This window comes from Panicum virgatum, chromosome 6K (genome assembly GCF_016808335.1).
Source record: "Panicum virgatum strain AP13 chromosome 6K, P.virgatum_v5, whole genome shotgun sequence".
Lineage (NCBI taxonomy): Eukaryota > Viridiplantae > Streptophyta > Magnoliopsida > Poales > Poaceae > Panicum > Panicum virgatum.
Window position 1 is genome coordinate 20,322,909 of NC_053141.1, and position 18,150 is coordinate 20,341,058.

An 18,150-nucleotide genomic window follows, 5' to 3' on the forward strand; every position below is an offset into this window, starting at 1 on the left:
TCCTATAAATACAATGGGAGGGGGTAGAGACTAGAACACACACTCACCTCACATCTCATCTCAAGGCATTCTTGCTTAGTCTATAGGCTTAGTGGAGTTTAGGAGAAGTCTAGGAGTCATCAAGTCCCCGGAGTTGCTCGGGAGTTCTGGTATGGATTCATCTCTAGTTCTCTCTTGTAATATTCGGTTGTTTGTAATAAAATTAGACTATGGTTACCGATATCTGCTTGAAGTATATTCCAAGTTATCGGATATATGATTCGTGATCTGGTTGCGTTATCATTCGATGCTTGCATTGCATGATCGCCCTGTGCTTGCGATGGTTAACATATTAGCCTTAGAACTCTATCAACCCCTCCAGTATTCGTATATTTGCTCTAGTATGGTGCCTATCCATCCGGAGGGTGGGGGCTCTGCGCGGGACACTAGAGTATCGGTTACTAGTGTAGACATGGTGTCTAGACTAGTTAAGTGTTGCTGGATGTCAACCTTTTCCATGGTTTGTAGAGGTAGCCGGTGGTCACAGCCCTGTTCTAGCCCTAGTAGTCCTCCACGTTCGGATTGGGGAGTAGGAGGTACATAAAACCGTCTGGGTGCACGGACTCCTCCCGTCATTTAGATAGCGGACTCATGGGTGTGTAGTTTAATCCCTGACAATCTAACCATAAGATAGCATAGATATAGCTAGCCTAGCACATCTGACTCTAGCTTCTGCCTTTCTCCCTGCCTATAGCATTTCTCTTATTTATTTATTTTGAAGATAGTTTGTGTGTGTGTCACACTACCTCCTACCATATTATCTATCTTATCCCTATTTATGCAATTGAATATCTAATCTAGATTAAGTTCATTAAATAGCCTATGTATCTTCATTCGCCGCCTTCCCTGCGGAAATATAAATGACACCCCGGTATACTCCTGGGTAAAATGCTACTGCGGTATTCCGTGCGCTTACGGATTTATTCGTGGTCCATGAAATACCTGCCACCCCCTTGGCGTCTGCTGGCGTAATCGTTGTCTCTCAGTGGTGACGTTAGGCGTCAACAAACCTCAAACCAGTAGTATGGGCATTTGCTGCTGTCATTCTGCGACAAAAGAAACCTTGCTCAAGCCAACAAACAGAGGCAATTGAAAGCAAACCAGGGCCAAGCAACCAACGTACCGCATAGTGGTTTGGGCACTTGTAGTACATATCATTGTTCTTGCTTCTGCATCTTATCACCACGAGGTTGCACTTGGGGCAGTTGATCCTAGGGAGGTCACCAATCTGAGCCTTGCTGGATGATGTGCCGCTGGCCATCTCCCAAAACAAACAGGGCACAGGTGATGGAGAGCGGAGAAGCCGATAGAGAGCCCTGTCGTCGGCGAAGATCAAGACCGGGAAGAAGACGGGGACAGGGGCAGGTGGTCTATGGTTAGGGACTAGGAAGAAGAAGGGGACGGGAAGTAGATGGAGAAGCTGATGGACAGAGGAGGCAGTCGAATGGACAGATGAGGTGCTCACCTTATCCTTTTAGGCGAGGGCAAAAGACTCCATACGGAAATACGTTTGACTCGAATACGCCTGAAAGTGGCCCTAAGACGCTGTCGGCGTATAGAGTGGCATGGCTCAAACTTGAGAAGAATTGTAATGGTGTGGGCATAGTTTCACGAATAGTAATGGCGCGCTTCGAAAATGGGAAAATTATAATGCCCCAATCCAATTAACTCAGAAAAAAATTCGGTGGCACTCGCATGTTAATTTCATTCAAAGTAATCATCAACATCATTACAGTGTTCAGTGTTGCCATATGCACAAGATCTGTTGTAGTACAATAAAGTCACAGGACCATTGACTCCAGAGGAAAATAAAATCCTATTGCCCAGCTCTTGCAAATCACCTTAGAGTGCTCTAGAAACTAAAAGTAACCTAAGGAAAGGGTGAATTTCTACTAACTTCACTAGGACCTTCTAGACTAGACTTGAACTAGCGTATGACAGCTCTGAACTTTGGAAATTGATCGAAACCCAAAGATGAATAGCAACAAAAAGCCAAATAATAACACTGGGTACAACTATGTAGACTAGAGTTGGATCAACACTAGGTGAGGCCAGGCATGCCACAAAGAACTAGTGTATTTAATTTGCTACATTTGCTATGGTGTATATGATCAACTTATTTGTAAAACCACGAAGGTGCTAACGTGGAAGCCATGCACCACATTCCTTTGGGCATTTAACTTGAGAAATCTTGGTTTGTATGGATAGTGGCCCAAGCATCATTCTGGGTTCAATCATTGATCAAGTTGGCCTTCTTGCCACGCATCTATTCAGGTGGTGGCAACAAGAATACAAAGCCTGAGTTCTCCCGTATCAATGGAGGTGGCTCAATGTCAGATATGTCAATCTGTTGCATGGATTTGGATATGTCATCGACGGAGAATGGTATGCTGCATTACAGAGGAAGGAAAGTCACATAAGAAGAGCACTTCAAATAGGTAGGATAGGGCAAACAATTGTTAGGAGCAAAGAGATAGTAACCTTGAGTCATCATCTAGCAGAAATGAATTGCTAACAGGATTGTTGGAATCTTCTGTCATTAACACTCTCATGTTTGATATAACCTAATACAATAAATCATATGTACTCAGTTCTTGTCCAGGTGAAATGAAATACACAATGCAATACGGTGTGAACCTTACCTCTGGCGAGACGCTATGTGTTCCATACTTGTCATCCCAGTACATAGTACTAATCCTGTATAGTTGTTGTATGCTAAGCACCTGAAAAATAAGTCAAGAGGTTGTTAACAATTTCCATGGAAATCCATCTTTTGTTACCAAAGCAGATAAAAGAAAATTAGGCAATAGCTATTTCTCCCTTACCGGACAAAGGTCATGACTTATTTCATCCAGTGTTTTTTTTGGCTTTTGATGAATTACCTGTAATAGAAATATGCATGAATACTGTATATTTTCTTGATTTGGCTATTTTTCATGCTGCAAGATACACTTTCTATATCACATCTTGAACGGTCTTTACTCATGTTTCATTGTACAACTTCTCCTGCCAGCAATAACCTAACTACTTTGTTGGTAACAAAAAAAATTTCATGCCAGAAATTATTGGAGGAAATTGGTTAAAAAATTACCAGGAAACCAATAGCTTGTCTAATATGTTTAAGCTCATCCCAAGCTGAACCTGCATACTATAAGTAGAAAAAGCACTAGATGAGAAATCAATATTGATGCTTAGTTGCAAGCGTTTGAACATTAAAACCACATTCTATTTTATCTTTATTCTGTATTTTAAATAGAAAATATCTTATCTTTATCTTTTTTTGCGATGAGTATCTTATCTTTAATTCATTTTGCCATTGTAAAAAAAAGCATAAATATAAATACTGACATGTGGACATAAGGTCTGGATTATATAACACATTTTGTGCAATCTTGCTTCATGAATATATTTATATTGTCTAGCATCAATCGAGACATGTTACGAAATAATAGCTAATGATACCTCATCAGTAGCCCTATAGCACCAATGTTCAAGTTCAGCTAATCCCGCTTTTACATATTCACCATTACTGAATGAACAGCACTCCCTTCTCAATAGCAAACTGAAGACAGACAGACAGACGCATCATCAAAGAAAACTCAATAAGACATTTGTCAGGTTTGGCAAGTCAATGTTAAGCAGGTGCTCTGTTTCTTATGTTTTACCTGTTAAATAGTTGTACGTTGATAAATGAGAATATTTGAGTGAATACTTTTCGGACCAAGAAAGGAGGAACCTGCAGTAGCGATAATTATAAGCAAGCCATGGTGAATTCATTATACAGCTTTAATTAAGTTTCTTATAATCACGCAAAAAAATTATATGAATAGTGCCCTTGAAACTGTTTAAAAGATTTATCCTAATAAATGAAGGTAAGGAAACTTTAGACTGACATTGTTCACTTTCAGTATGTTCAAGAAATTTCCTAGGCTCTTCACAATCCCTTGCCAGTGAGCAATTAAAGCCTGCTGGGCAGCAGTATTGGTGTTTGAACGTGAAGATCCTTTCATTAAGCTTGCCCTTGATGTCCTTGGGGCCTGTAGTGTTTGCATTAGAATGGAGAATTACATTAAGCCATCACATAGACAAAATAAGGTACACATATTGGTCATCCCACAACACACAAAATGTACGAAAAATATGGCTATTGTTCTCTGTACTCAGAAATCACGAATACCTGAATACACAAACCAAGCAAGGGAGAAATCTCTTTCTTCAAATTATCCCGAATCATTCCATATATCTTCTCCACATATGCTGTAAGCTGTTGTTTAAACAGTAAAGCGGGATACTTGGCTTCAACTTGCCTCAGTGTTTCAACTCCACTAACCATGCTTCCATTTATGAGAGAGAGATTTACACCTTGTGGAGTTCCTCTGAAGCTCTGAAATTAGAAAAGGAGTAACAGGTTCATTCTTAATTAACTATGAAGCCTGTAATGCCCAGTCCCAAATATGGCTAAGTTCTACTCGCACGTTGAGTAAAACATGTACTCACACGCTTTCGTCCTCACTTTGCGTAAAAGGGTTAACCGAGTGGTTGAAATGCACTTGACACTTGAGTTTATATGTTGGTGAGACTCACTCTCAACTAACAAGGTGGGATAACTCCCCACATATGTCATGTCACTCATACTTGGGTCACTAGTGGGCTCAAATCCATCCTTGTTGGGCCGGGATGTCACATTCACCCCTAAAAGACCCGAGGACAATTGACCAGAAACTTTCCCTCTTAGCATACGCCGTCCATGCGCCAAGTACAAGCACATAATGCCTTGCCGTGCGACCACACAAGGATCCACACGCGCCACATGTCCGCGTCCCTAGAACGCACACGCACGTGTAAACGTGAGGGTCGGCTAACACCAATTGTAACTCCCCCAGTCCCAAATATGGCTAAGTTCTACGCACGTTGAGTAAAACACGCACCCACACCAACCCCACTTACCCTTTTGTCCTCGCTTCGCGTAAAAGAGTTAACCCGGAGGTTGAAATGCACTTGGCACTTGGATTTATATATTGGTGAGACCACTAGTGGGCTCAAATTCATCCTTGTTGGGCCGGTATGTCACAAAGCCTTAGTTAACGAAGAACAAAATAGAAGGATGGCAGAAATCTGAACATATACCTGTGTCATTCGTCCAAAAAGTGTAGCAGATGACGATCGTCGACGCTGTGGAGCCATACCGGTTGATCCACTAGCCTTTAATGTCCTTTGAAGCAATAGCAATAGTGTTGAAGCATTTGAAAGCCAATATGCTAAAACTTCATTGTTGTCTTGTGTCTGGATATCGCAGAAAAAAAAAGATATTATGATGCTTGAGCATCAGTGCAGATAATTGTAAGAAAGTTGCACACGTCATTGTAACCTCAATTGCATGTCCTATGGTTTGAATGATGCGATCAAAAACACTTGTCCGTTCTACTTCAAATGATCTCCAATGAAGAAGGCATTTATATATAATACAAGCAGCAACTGGCCGGTTCCCAGCATAGCCTAAATGCTGTGCAATACACCTAATTAATAGATCTTGATTTTCCTGTAAAGGTTCTGAACATATTAGTTGAAAGATAAAAGAGAAAAATGAACCTAAAGGATCTATGCCATAATTATAAAGGGTGAATTAGATAGCAGATCACACCTGTTGCTTCTCATTAAGAGATTTTTGTGGCTTATCGTCGATGTCATATTCCTTTTTCGGAGAGGACGTATTATTGGACTCCTAAAGCACCAACAAAGAAACAATGGTTAATTTTGATGACTATTCACTAATTTAGTATTTGTTCTTAATGTATAGAAATGAACTCACTAGAATTATTTTTGGATCATTGCTTGATACTTGAACATTTTCAGAACTCCTCTGTAAACAAGCAAAAGGTTCAAATAATTGATTGCTTATCCGAATATGGAAGGGGAAAAAACACAACAACACTCACTTGTAAATTGGACTTAGAGCGGCCAGATAGAATTTTGCTTGGAGCCATTGAGACAGCTTGCTGACGGAGCACTTTATTTTCAGATTCCACATTAGCGAGTTTCTCCTCTAGCCTGAATGAGAATATGCAAACCACATACACATAAGGTGAGGATTGGATATTGGATAACATAACAGCAATACATATTTTTCAAAAAATGATCAAACCAAGTTAAACCTGCTAGGTAGAACCATAGAAGAGTAAACAAACACTACAACGATTAGCACAGAAGGACAAAAGAAAGAAGTTTCAGTGAAAATAACATAAAAGGAAAATAGGAGCATGTGAATTGCATAACCTTCTCAGGTAGTCCTGAAATTGGCGCATTTTTATTTCAGTCTCTTCTAGTCTCTTTTGCTTTTCTTCATTTGCTTGTTCTTCTTCAGAGCGTTTCTTTTCTAAATCTTCAGCTCTCTGTTTCTCTGATTGTAATGAGTTCTACAAAAAATGGAATCAGATGTCATAAAATGGGTACAAGTATTAAATCATTTAAATATAAAGTGATTAGGTTTATCTGGTGGTGTGTTATTGAAGAAATGATAGAACAAGCAATGCTAGGATATTTAAGACAACAATGGTTGCAGACTACAAACCTTAAGTTCTTGCACCTCTGTTGTCAAGGAATCAATCTTTTCGGTGTCTTGGACGACAACCTGAGTTTCCTGCACTACAGGAGGTGCTTCTACAATAGTCTTAGCAGCTTCCCGTTCCTTGATAAGCATTGTATTTGACTCCTCCAGTTTAGCTTGCAATGCTTCCATAGAGCTCTGCAGTTTTGACAACTCCTGAGCTTTTGCTTCTTCCAAGTCTGTCTGTATGCACATACAATGATTTATGTTAAATAATTGATATAATAGATAATATATTAATATATCAGTTCATGTACAAAACTATACAATGCAATATGTTTTACTGCTTAGAAGCGCTTACAAGGTGGAAGATATAAGAAAAAACAAATATGTTTACAATAATACCCTTAGCCGTTTCTCTAACTGTACACGCCATGTAAGTTCTTCTACTTTCTTTTCAAGTTTGTCCTTTGCTTCTTTGAGGGCACCTGTTTCTCTTGCTTCCTGGAGTAAAGATGGTAGCAAATTACAATGCATTAGATATGACAACCATTTACATTCTTCGATGGCGCCGCCTCATTCCCAACTTATTGACCTAATGCTTCTCATATACTCTCCTCTGCCATGCAGCTAAATTTTTCAAAGCATAAAGTTTCGTGAAAAGGATCATAATAGTAGTGCATTTACTAGCATACAATGCATACCATTTTGAGTTTCTTGAGTTCTTTCCTTGCAATTCTTCCCCTCCATCTGCATTGTGCAACAATGGCAGCACATTTCAACTTCCTATGGTAGGAATGAGCCCTGTGGCACCTATAACGAGCCTGCCATGGAGAGCCAGGGCATTCAGGTACGTATTATTTATTAGAGACAATAGCCAATATGTGTTGCATTATTGTTTATAGTAACTCAAAATCACCTGAATCGTAACTGCTGCCTTAGATTGCTTCTTAAATCTGAACTCATTTCTTGCTGCCATTGCTCGCAATGCAGTTTGCACAACAAGAACAGAAGCATATTGGAGTTTGTAGGACCTTCTTGCCTGATGCCTACGTTGATTTTTCTGAACTTTGATGGCAGCTGCTTCCCTTCGCATGTTATCATATAGTTTACAAGCCAGTCTTCCTAAAACACAAAGCATGATATTGTTAATTTGTTAGTTAAGTCAATAATGTTAGGGATAGAGTTAATTATATGCCAGACATACCTCTCCATATTGCCTGAACACATACAGATGCTTTCCTCAAGGAAAGGAACTTCTTCCGCATGATATGTGTCCGCATCTTCCCCTGGATTGTTTTTGCTGCAGCACTGAGTACTTCAGTCCTCCTAGCATCTAATTCAGCCATCTGACCGGCTCTCAGGAAAACTTTTGTTTTCCCTATCTGAGAAATATAAATCATGTTAATGTGATGAAAATTAGCAACAACTATCAAGGTCTTGTATTAATCTTGTTTCTACTTTTATGATTGCATGTAAACATCCAAGCAAGCTCTACAAAATAAGTCAACGAGTTTTAAGCAGAAAATGTTCCTTTGCTAGATCATTAATGGCTAAAATGTAGGTTAGACTTTAAATTTGCTTCAGAAAACAAATATCGCGATAAGATGAGTGGATTTGAGTTCGTGTTACCTGAAAGCCCGCAAGCCCCTTCTTTTCCAAAATCTTCTTGCATGCAGCCTTTTCATCGGTACTACTGATATTTAAAATAGCAGCTCTATTAGAACTTAGAAGCACTAAGAAACTACAAATCCAAAAAAATTCAACAAAAGGACTTACTTTCCTTCAAGGGCCTCTGGTGCAAGTATTCCAAATCGATGCAAAAACTCATAAAACGTGCGACGTGTAGGATACCCAGCACAACTAATTCTGATTGCCTCAAGTACACCCTGATGGTGGCATGTGATTTAGTCAGGATATATAGGAAGACTCAGATTTAGAAAACATAAATCATTGTTCAAAATCACTTACACCACAACGCAACTGTTGCATGACATTAACATTCTCAAAAATTGCTGGTTTTAGGACATTATTTGGTTTCACGCATCTAATATAATGGGGTTCTGTAGAATTCAATGTGTCCATAAGGGCTTGAAGTTGTTGCTGCCAGATGGAAAGCATAGATAACGAAAAATCAGTAATGCATAATAGAAAACTAGAGGGGAAAATAAATGGGATAGGTGAATTTGACCTTAAAGCGTGCTCCAATGGAAGAGAACTTGGAAGATTTAGATGTCTCCTCTGGCAGAGGTGGAAATAATCCAGAGATGAATGAGCATTTAGAAGCACTTAGTAGTTCCTGGTGCTCTGCCACAACATAGTCTTTATTTTTGTCAAGGAATTGATCAGACTGGTACAACACCTGAATATACCACAATTCCGTAAGCATTGGCTAACATCAGAATAGAGAATAATGTCCTGATGTAATTTATTTTGATCAACAAAAGCTACCTCTCCAGCATAGTGGCAGATTGTAAAGTCCGTTCGAGATAGCTTTGGTTTGACAAAACGTTTGTGTCTTTGAAAAGTTTGGTAAAGCTTCTGGGCAAACGTCTCATGTGTTGACTTGGGAAACATACTTAATGAAATTGAAAAAAAAAGAGAGATAAATCATGTTGTCATCTACTTAGTGGTCATAAACTCAACTACATCACACATGAAAGACAAGAAAGATGATTAGCGAGCATACCATGCCTCATCAAGAAGTGCAATCACACCCCCAGGTTTCTGCAAATGTGGAAAATATAAAAATAGAAGTTATTAGTCTCACTTATTGTTAACCTAGTAATAAATGTAAAGAAATAAATGAGAATCCATTGGAAAACTAGGTGTTAAAGATTTTGACATCTAAAACAAGTACAACAAAAGGGAGTTCAGCATCTTTCCCTAGCAAAACCAAGGATCCTTTGCCTTGCTTGGGCTTTTCCAATGAATCACCTTACTGTGGCATCAATTTATGAGTATCAGATGCTCGTTCTGATGTATTCAATTTTGTTGGAGATTTTAACAAAAAGCTATTGACTTCTAACCAAGAGTATATGTAAGTTATTCCCCACCTTTTCTGAGCTTTAGATTAAACTACTAATTAAATTTAGATTTGTTTCATGTATACCTTCTCAATAAGGTCAAGAACATCTTGATTATCAACAAACTCAATGTAGCTCCAATCAATTTGTTCTTTAGTGTACTCTTCTTGTTCCATCTTGAAAACGTGCTGAAAAGAACACAAATAATTTTCACATTAATGTGTTTTCTTTTGGTTGATAAATTGCTAGTGGATCTGGAACACATGAAACATTCCTTGTGAATAAATGTTACCTGATTGAAATGTTGTTGCAACTTCTCATTTGTATAATTAATACAGAATTGCTCAAAACTGCATAAATTATGATTCGTTATATTTTGAGAAAGAATACAGTGGATTGTAGATACATGACTAAACTACAGTAAAGCTTACCTGTTTGACTTGAAGCTCTCAAAACCATAGATGTCCAGGACACCAATAAGACATTTAGAGCTAGCATCTTGCCCAATGGAACTATTGATTTTATCAACAAGCCTATAGAAAAATGATGAGTCACACTGGTGATGCAGTACTCTTTTTTATGTATTGCATACGTAATGCTATGAAACTCATCACAAAGAACAAAATGGCATTATTATGTTACCAGTCAAACAAGCGAGAATATATTGTCTTTGCCAGACCATCCCTGCTAACAGTAGCATTGTAAGGATCAAGACTCCTTTTTATAACCTCTTCTGGTGTTACCATGACACGCTTACAAAGTGCATCTTCCAGGGCTCCAGGATTACACCTGACATAGGATACACCTCAACACTCTGTACAAGATGCATATAGTAATATCATAAACTATGAAACAAAACCAAAGATATAGGTAGTCACATAAGAAGTTCCGCAGTTGTTTCAAGATGAAACTTTGATTTTTCATCTTTCAAGACTGAGGAATCAACTTCTTTCCCCTTAGAAAATTCAATATTGCCAATATGAAGGATAGCAGCAACAACCCTAAAAATAGCATCCTGCATACAAATTAAAATTGTAGACGAGTGAGAAAAACATGTAGATAGTTAAATGAATACCAAAAGAGCTTAGGAAAATAACTGAGCCACCTGTTCTTGAGTACTGATGCCAACAATATCCATTGCTCTTCTCGTCGCCAAATATTCGTGGGCATCGCTTACTCCAACCAACTCATAACAATTTGATTGATTGAGATAGTGAAAAGTCTTAGGACTTCCCAATTTGTACTTTTCAACCTCCTGAAAGTTCAACGTCAAAGGATATAGTTTGTATTAATTAAGAACCAAATATCTACTAAATAGTAAAATCAAAATTTGAAATACGTGAGAAGGACACCACCCACAAGTGCATTAATGCTCATAACAAATACACAAGGAGAATATAAATCTTTACCTCCTGAGGTGCTGCGCAAAGGAGATAAAAGCAGTGGTAATTGCGCTCTGGGTCAGATATTTGGCATACACGTGACCTTTCAAGAAGGTAAGTCCTGATCGCAGCACCTGATATTCTCCCATGCTTATCAAACTGAATCTCGACGAACTTACCAAACCGACTGCACGAAGCATTATGAACGAAAACAATGAGATCCAAACAAATATGCAGCTCTAGGGTTTGGGATACTTATTTAGAGTTCGCTTACCTGGAATTATTATTTCTGACAGTTTTTGCATTGCCAAAAGCTTCAAGAACTGGATTTGACTGCAAATAAGAGAATAAGCAATAAGTATAAAAACCTAATAGTACAATTATCTTGTAAGCAGGGTAAGCACTGAATGTCTTACTTCAAGAACTTGTTGTTCCACTGTTCTTCCTTCAGTTGCAGCTCGGCCACCCAAATAGGCAAGATACCTCATCAGCATTTTTGTTGTCTCTGTTTTTCCAGCACCACTCTCACCACTCACAAGAATGGCGTTGCTCTTATTTTCATTAATCATAGCCCTAATAAATTGCAAGTATGAGACATCTTGTACTCTATAAAGCACCTAAATGTTTCTGGCTATCAGCCTATTTTATTAGTTCACTAAAGGTTTTAGTATACAAAACTATATAAGTATTTTTAAAAAAAACGAACTAGTATAAAAACGAGAAAAACTTAACATTTCCCATGCTGGAAACAACGCTCAAACCTCCTCTAGCTATCAGACTTACCTGTATGCAACATCTGCCACAGCAAAAACATGTGGACTTAACTCTCCAAACGGTGCTCCCTTATACTGTTGCATCATATGGGGATCATATAAATGGGACAATCTTTGGAAAGGATTGACAGCAATGAGAATATTGCCGGTGTATGTCTGCAAACACCAGAAAATGACAGCCATTAAAAACATAGACTCAAAGTCTAAAACTGACAGCTACAACAGACACAATAGCACGTTTACAAGGTGATCATGCCGCACTATGTAACACAGGAATGCATGAACATACATAGATTTCATTAAGCTCATATCTGATCGCCAAATTCTGCAGCACTCCTGGTTCATGGAGATAGGAAAGTTTTGTCATGTCATCAACTCCACCAGCAGCTGCTTCCATATCTTTGGGATATAGTTTTGACAAATTTGCAACGATCTACAAATGTGGCAGCACACTGATTAGCAGAGATACAGCAAATTTAAAGCCCGAAGCAGATTATAAGACCCAACTTATCCATCAATGATAGTTAGCAAAATTCTAATTTATGTTACCTTTTTCCCATTGGTTGCTTGGATCTCCGCCTCTTCGCCATTGATTTTAACCACCTCTCCATCGACCCAGCAGATAGCAGGGTCCTCAGCCCACACATGAGAGCCCACAATTATATTAACTTTAGTCCCCTGCAACCGAAAATTTGGGTGCCTCAGTAATCTCAGGTATCGCCTAGAAGAGTTTCTGAATTAATTTGACAAGTCATTCATAAAACATTTGCATTCCACCAAATCCGCCATATGCAAAAGCATCAGCTACGACCCGAACAGGTGAACACCGCACCACCATTAATTCCTAGACACCACATTACGCGACGAGAAGAAGGAACTCACCATTTCGCAAGCTCCTGGTGTGGATCAAGGATAATTAGTTGAATAACAATACTATGAGCGAGGGAGTAACCGGACTCATATCTCTCCTTTTTCTTCCACCACCAGCGTCGGCGTCTTGGGGGCAGGGGAGGTGGCGCGTCGCAAAAGCGGGGGAGTGGAGAGGGAGATGGCGATGTGTAGAAGGCTGTGTGGAGAGGGAAGAGGGGGTGGCGGTGAGGTGGAGTACGTGGAGCAGCCATGACCGGCCCCCGCCTCGATCTCTACGGGGCGCCATGCAATCTGCCCCGGTTCGCTCGCTGGTTTCCATCTACTCCAGAGGATGGGAATCCGTGCATGGGCGGGGTTGCATGTCATTTGTTAGCGACAAAATTTCTAGTTGTTGTTGTCTCGAGAGAAGAGAGAGAGAGGACGGGATATATGCATGAAAGAGAGATATTTTGCTGAGCCACAGCAAAACAAGTTTGAGAAAACACAGTAAATCTCAAATGGAATATAAAAATTAAATTTCGGTTGTACCATTGTATGTTTCGTATGAATATCTTTATAATAAGACCATACTTGACAATATTTAGTCATACAATATGAAGAAGTTTTTAATAATTAAGCTAGATTTTTGTTTTTGAAGCAGGAACAGATGTTCCGTAAATCTCTCTCTTTGAACGCTTCCACCCAATGTTTTGAGCTTTTCATACAAAATCAAGGGTAGGCTCAAAGACACGTGTTGGCGTACCTTCATAAAGGAAACAGTAGTCATATGTCCTGCGTATTGCATTTCAGTCTATTTAGTCAACTTAAACTGTAGCTCACCCGGGGCACTATAGCTAGCATATCTGCTTAAATTTTAAAATTGGCAAAATTCTGTACACCTTGTTGCATGGCCACGGTACTAAAATAAACACCTGCTAACTGATGAAGTTTGTTCAGACTACACGTCATAAGAGTTTGATCGATCTTAAAATTTTTATCTTCGTCAAAGGATTAGTACGGTCCCTTTGCATATAGTTTATTCTTGCTATACTTATTCTGTGGCCGTATACTCACGGTGCTCCATGCCTGACCCGGCCCGAGATAACGGCTAAGATCTACTCTACACGTTGAGTAGACCACACCTGCTAATAAACTCTCTTGCGCTTTCGTCCTCGATTCGCGCAAAAGAATCGATCCGAAGTTACTAGCTTCTCGCGACCGGCTATTTAACTTGGTCTGCCTCTCGTTCCGTTTCCGGGATGAGACTAACTGGGAAGTACTGTGCCGCTGCTACAGTACCCGTGACGCTACAATAGCCTTTTGCTACAATATCGCATATTCGGTCCGGCTCAAACGGCCCACGGGCTGTGACAATGCCGAAGTGATTATTAGCAGGCATCGGAAACGAGAAACCACGTCCAAACATACAAGGACATACACACAACGGAAACAGTACGTATACTTAAAATACTATGCTTAACCGAATGACACACGAGCATCAAGCCATCAAATTTAGACGTATACTCCTTCCATCCCAAATTATTACTTGTTTTGATTTTTTTTCAGATACATTAATAATTTTGCTATGCATCTAAATATATATCATGTCTAGGTGCATAGTAAAATTGATGTATCTAAAAAAGCCAAAATAACTAATAATTTGAGACAGTGAGAGTAGCTAGCTAAAACACCCTGTCATATTGCGCCACATGATCCACACCCATGAACTTCTCGACATTTTGTCCTCATCACTACTCCAGTGCACCCATCACTGCCGGTTCAAAATAGCCATCACCGCCATTTTTGGGGGACATTGGATTTACGTCGACGGTAAAGGATGGGGCTATCACCGCCGGTTCCAGACCCGGCGGTGATGGTTTGGACTGTTCACCGCTGATTCAGAAACCGGCGGTGTTGTCGCAGCCACCGCGCTCGTCCGCGCATAGCTCCGTGCATCGCCGACGCCACGCTTTGCTGGCGTGCAGCTCCGCATGGCCCTTCAGCCACTGCTAGGTGCCACTGCCGGGCGCGGCCTAGCGTCCTAGCTATCGTCGCAGATCCGGCCGGGGAAGTAACGGGAAGAAAGATGAGGTAGTGGGAAGGGAGGGAGGGAAGGCAGCATGAGAGATGGTGACGGGAAAGAGGTGAGGGGGGCAACAGAGGATGAAGGAAGCGGCGGGAAGAAGAAGGAGGAGGAGGCCGTGGGTGAGTAGAGGACAGTGGTACAAAAAGGGAGCAGGGAGAAAAGGGAGGGGAAGGAAGGAACGAGGCCACTGGAGAGAGGAGATATATGTGGATAAGATGGAGCATGACCTCATTACTGCCGGGTTGACCCGGCTTTAAAACCTACACCGCCGGTTCATAATACGACCCGGCGGTGATGACCACTCATCACCACCGGATTTATTTGGAACTGGCGGTCATAGACTATCACCATCGGTTTGGTTCAAACCGGTGGTGATGAGCCGTTTATAATGACCATATATATTTGTACTAATATAATGCATCAATCATGGATGAAACAAATGAATCAAATGAATCAATTCTAGTAGTAGTCATATGTTGGCTAACTATATTCACTACGTGTGGGATTCCTTGTTGCACGAACTAAGATTGTTCGGTGTTGTGCACGACCAAGCAAGCACAGGCGGCGGCTCGCGCGGCACGCGGAGGCTAGGAGCTCCGATCGGGTGAGCAATTGGCGGCATGCTGCAGGTCTGGTGGCGTGTGGAGCTAGTGGCAAGGGTGTGAGCATGCATGCAAGCTGATGCCTCGACCAGCGGGTAGGCTAGAGTCACTACTACAAAAAGAGGCATTGATCCTTTACATTTGTCCCAGCAAATATTGGACCCGAGACTAAAGAGCCCTTTAGTCCTGGTTTCAAAAGCTAGGGGACCAAAGGGCTCTTTAGTTCAGGTTGGAGCCACCAACCCGGACTAAAAGTCCATCATTAGTCCCGGTTGGTGGCTCCTGACCCTTTAGTCCCGGTTGGTGGCACCAACCCGGACTAAAGGACCCTTTCGTCCCAGTTGGTGTTACCAACCCGGACTAAAGGCCCCTCCACACGATAGTTGTAACACCCCGGGTGTTTGCACAGTAATTAAATAAGTGTCTGCACAGTAATGGTGTAGGTTTGTTTTGCATCATGTGCTTGAAATGCGTAAAAAGGATCTTTTTGTAATTATGAAAGGTTATATGTGTAATTATAATTTTATGCAAGGTCCTTTTTGCAGTTGTGTTGAATGGGTTGTGTAATTATAGTTTTAGTGGAGGGTGTTTGTGTAAAATTTCAGTGCATTTAATGCATGGTAGTCATTTTGCTTGTAAGTCTATAATTGAAGTGATTTTGCATTGAAAAAGACAAAATTCCTAGAGTTTAAAATCCCTCTTGTGTTTTCAAATTTAGCTCTCTATCCTTTGGTCAAATAAATTTTTGCACAACATCAAAGTTGTAGCTCTTGAAAAATTGAACAACTTTCATGTTGGGCACTTTTTCATTTGAGCTTTGGTTTAAAAGTTATCGCTGTTTTACAGTGGGGTCCCTGGAACTTTTGGTAATTGCAAAACGAACCTTTTCTTCCACCTCAACTCCCTGCTCTGCTTCTCGCCGCCGGCCACCGACAGCGCCGCCCGCCGACGCCTTCCCGGCTTTCCCGGCCATTACTTCGCCGTGCGCTGGCTTCCACGCGTCGCCGGCGAGCTCCTCCCCCTCCTGTTGCCTCGCGCTGGAGCCTCCACCCCTCGCCACGCGCCCCCGCCGAGCCCAGAACCTCCCCGGCGGCCGCCACCGCGACGCCGCCGTGGAGAGCCCAAACCAGAGGCCCAGCTCTCGATCTTTCGCGCGCCTGAGCACTACAAGAACCCCAGGATTCGATTTCACTCGCTCCTTTGCTCTCTCCTCGATCCCACGCTGCAGAACACCATCGCCGCCCCGCTTGAACCCCGGCGAGCTCCACCCCACCGCGGAGCCGCCAACCCAGACCCGCTCCACCCCTACATCCCCCACCATTAGCACCGCCTCGACCTCGCGCAGCTCCCAGGCCATTGCCCCTCACCCGAACACCACCGGAGCCACCTCGCCGCCGTGCTCCGAGCCCGCAAGCCGCCGCTCGCCGTCGACACCCCCTCTCCGACCGCCCTAGCCTCGATTCCAAGCACCCAGAGGTGCGCCTTGAACCCGTGAGGCTCACGCACCCCTCCACCCTCGCCGCCGGTGAGCCCCTCGCCGGGAAACGGCCGGTCAAACCTCGCCTCCCCCTCTGACCCGACCCGAGGACCTCGGTTTTGAATTTGAGAAAGCTCAGGGGGTTGTCTGCGATGTCAGTGACTCAGAGGAATAGTGCTCTAAGGACTTGTTTGAAATAGTTTGCTGTGATCTTTGAAATTCAATATCAATTTGTAGAAAATTCGTAAATTAGCAAATCTTGATGTTTTGGAATCCTCTTGAAAAGCTCTATGCAGTAGAACTATAATATGTTAGGCTTTAGTTGCAAGTTTTTTCTGTAGGTGTTGTTTTGTGTTACTAGGTGTATAAATACTAGTTCTTTAATTTTTTTCTTATGTGATACATGAAAGCTGATATTGCTCTGAAATTTTGGTGGTAGTTTACTCTTGTTACACTAGCTTTGCTATAAAAATTTCATGGTCAGTTCTTTGTTGTAGCTTTTTATTTGATTTAATCCTTGTTTAGTATACTTTATTTATGATAAATAGTTTCTGTTCTTGTTAAATCCTGAAAATATTCCTGAGTGTTCTTCTGGAGTATATTAGCTTGTCCAGGAAGTTTGAGCATCAGTTAATGGCTAGAACAGGAGCTAAAATTGAATCTTTATAAACTGATGTCTGTTTTGTTTATTTTCTCAGAGTTATTTCTGTGTAGATAAAATCGTGAGAAATTTACAGTAGATAAATCATCCCTGTGTAGATCTCCTGTTAAATTTTGAGCTTCTACTTTGCTATATTTTAGTCTGTATAATTCAAGCTTGTGCTAGGTGTTGCCTGCATAAATGATTTGTTGTGATTAAATGGTTACATATCTTAGCATGATTTTTGTAGGGTAGATTACTTTGTTCATGTTCTGTTTAGTGTAATTTTGGTATAATTTATTTCTACTTGTACTCTGAGTTGTTGATTTATTTGTAAACCGTGACTTAATTGTATAGGAAATCACCTTCACTTGTTTATGAAGTTAGTCAACTTCATTTGTGCTGTTGATCATGATGCCTTGTGTAGTTAAATTTGTTATTTAACTACTCTATAAACGATTGCCCATGTTTGTTTATAATGTTGTTCTTGCATTACATATAGATACGACTACTTTGTCAGACGGGACGTACGAGTTGATTCCGGAGTCTGACGGAGGTGATCTCGAAGCTCAAGTGAACACTGCGGAACTAACTGAAGCCCCGGACCAAAGTTCGGAAGAGCCTAGGGCTGAAATAGTTAGCAACTACCGAGAAGGCAAGCCCCGGACATAACCTATACTTCAAATTAATTTCATTTACTGTAATATTTTACTTGTGCATTTACAGTTCTTA

General features: G+C 41.0%; 1 protein-coding gene across 1 annotated transcript; it reads right to left on the reverse strand.

Annotated features, from left to right (window-relative positions):
- Window positions 1-1,723: 1,723 nt before the first annotated feature.
- LOC120712035 (myosin-11-like) lies at window positions 1,724-12,781 on the reverse strand. The gene is made up of 39 exons (XM_039997720.1): window positions 12,647-12,781; window positions 12,314-12,442; window positions 12,054-12,197; window positions 11,775-11,920; window positions 11,408-11,564; window positions 11,266-11,324; window positions 11,019-11,178; window positions 10,715-10,864; window positions 10,488-10,624; window positions 10,252-10,398; window positions 10,041-10,142; window positions 9,902-9,959; window positions 9,696-9,797; window positions 9,273-9,310; window positions 9,035-9,161; window positions 8,775-8,945; window positions 8,555-8,686; window positions 8,363-8,472; window positions 8,216-8,279; window positions 7,791-7,968; window positions 7,503-7,708; window positions 7,288-7,407; window positions 6,989-7,087; window positions 6,608-6,826; window positions 6,313-6,452; window positions 5,976-6,087; window positions 5,849-5,899; window positions 5,681-5,761; window positions 5,408-5,578; window positions 5,167-5,322; window positions 4,217-4,423; window positions 3,933-4,076; window positions 3,705-3,775; window positions 3,502-3,601; window positions 3,131-3,187; window positions 2,865-2,921; window positions 2,682-2,762; window positions 2,521-2,603; window positions 1,724-2,429 (listed from the first exon to the last, which is right to left on the reverse strand). Exons 1-39 carry the CDS (start codon window positions 12,647-12,649, stop codon window positions 2,306-2,308), a joined length of 4,593 nt encoding a protein of 1,530 aa, XP_039853654.1. The 5' UTR covers window positions 12,650-12,781; the 3' UTR covers window positions 1,724-2,305.
- Window positions 12,782-18,150: the final 5,369 nt, after the last annotated feature.

Coding starts and splice junctions, on each gene's coding strand:
- LOC120712035 (XM_039997720.1), bottom strand. Junction 11,325..11,407: donor TGGAACAACAAGTTCTTGAA/GTAAGACATTCA, acceptor TCTTATTTGCAG/TCAAATCCAGTTCTTGAAGC. Junction 4,424..5,166: donor TTTTTGGACGAATGACACAG/GTATATGTTCAG, acceptor TTCTAATTTCAG/AGCTTCAGAGGAACTCCACA.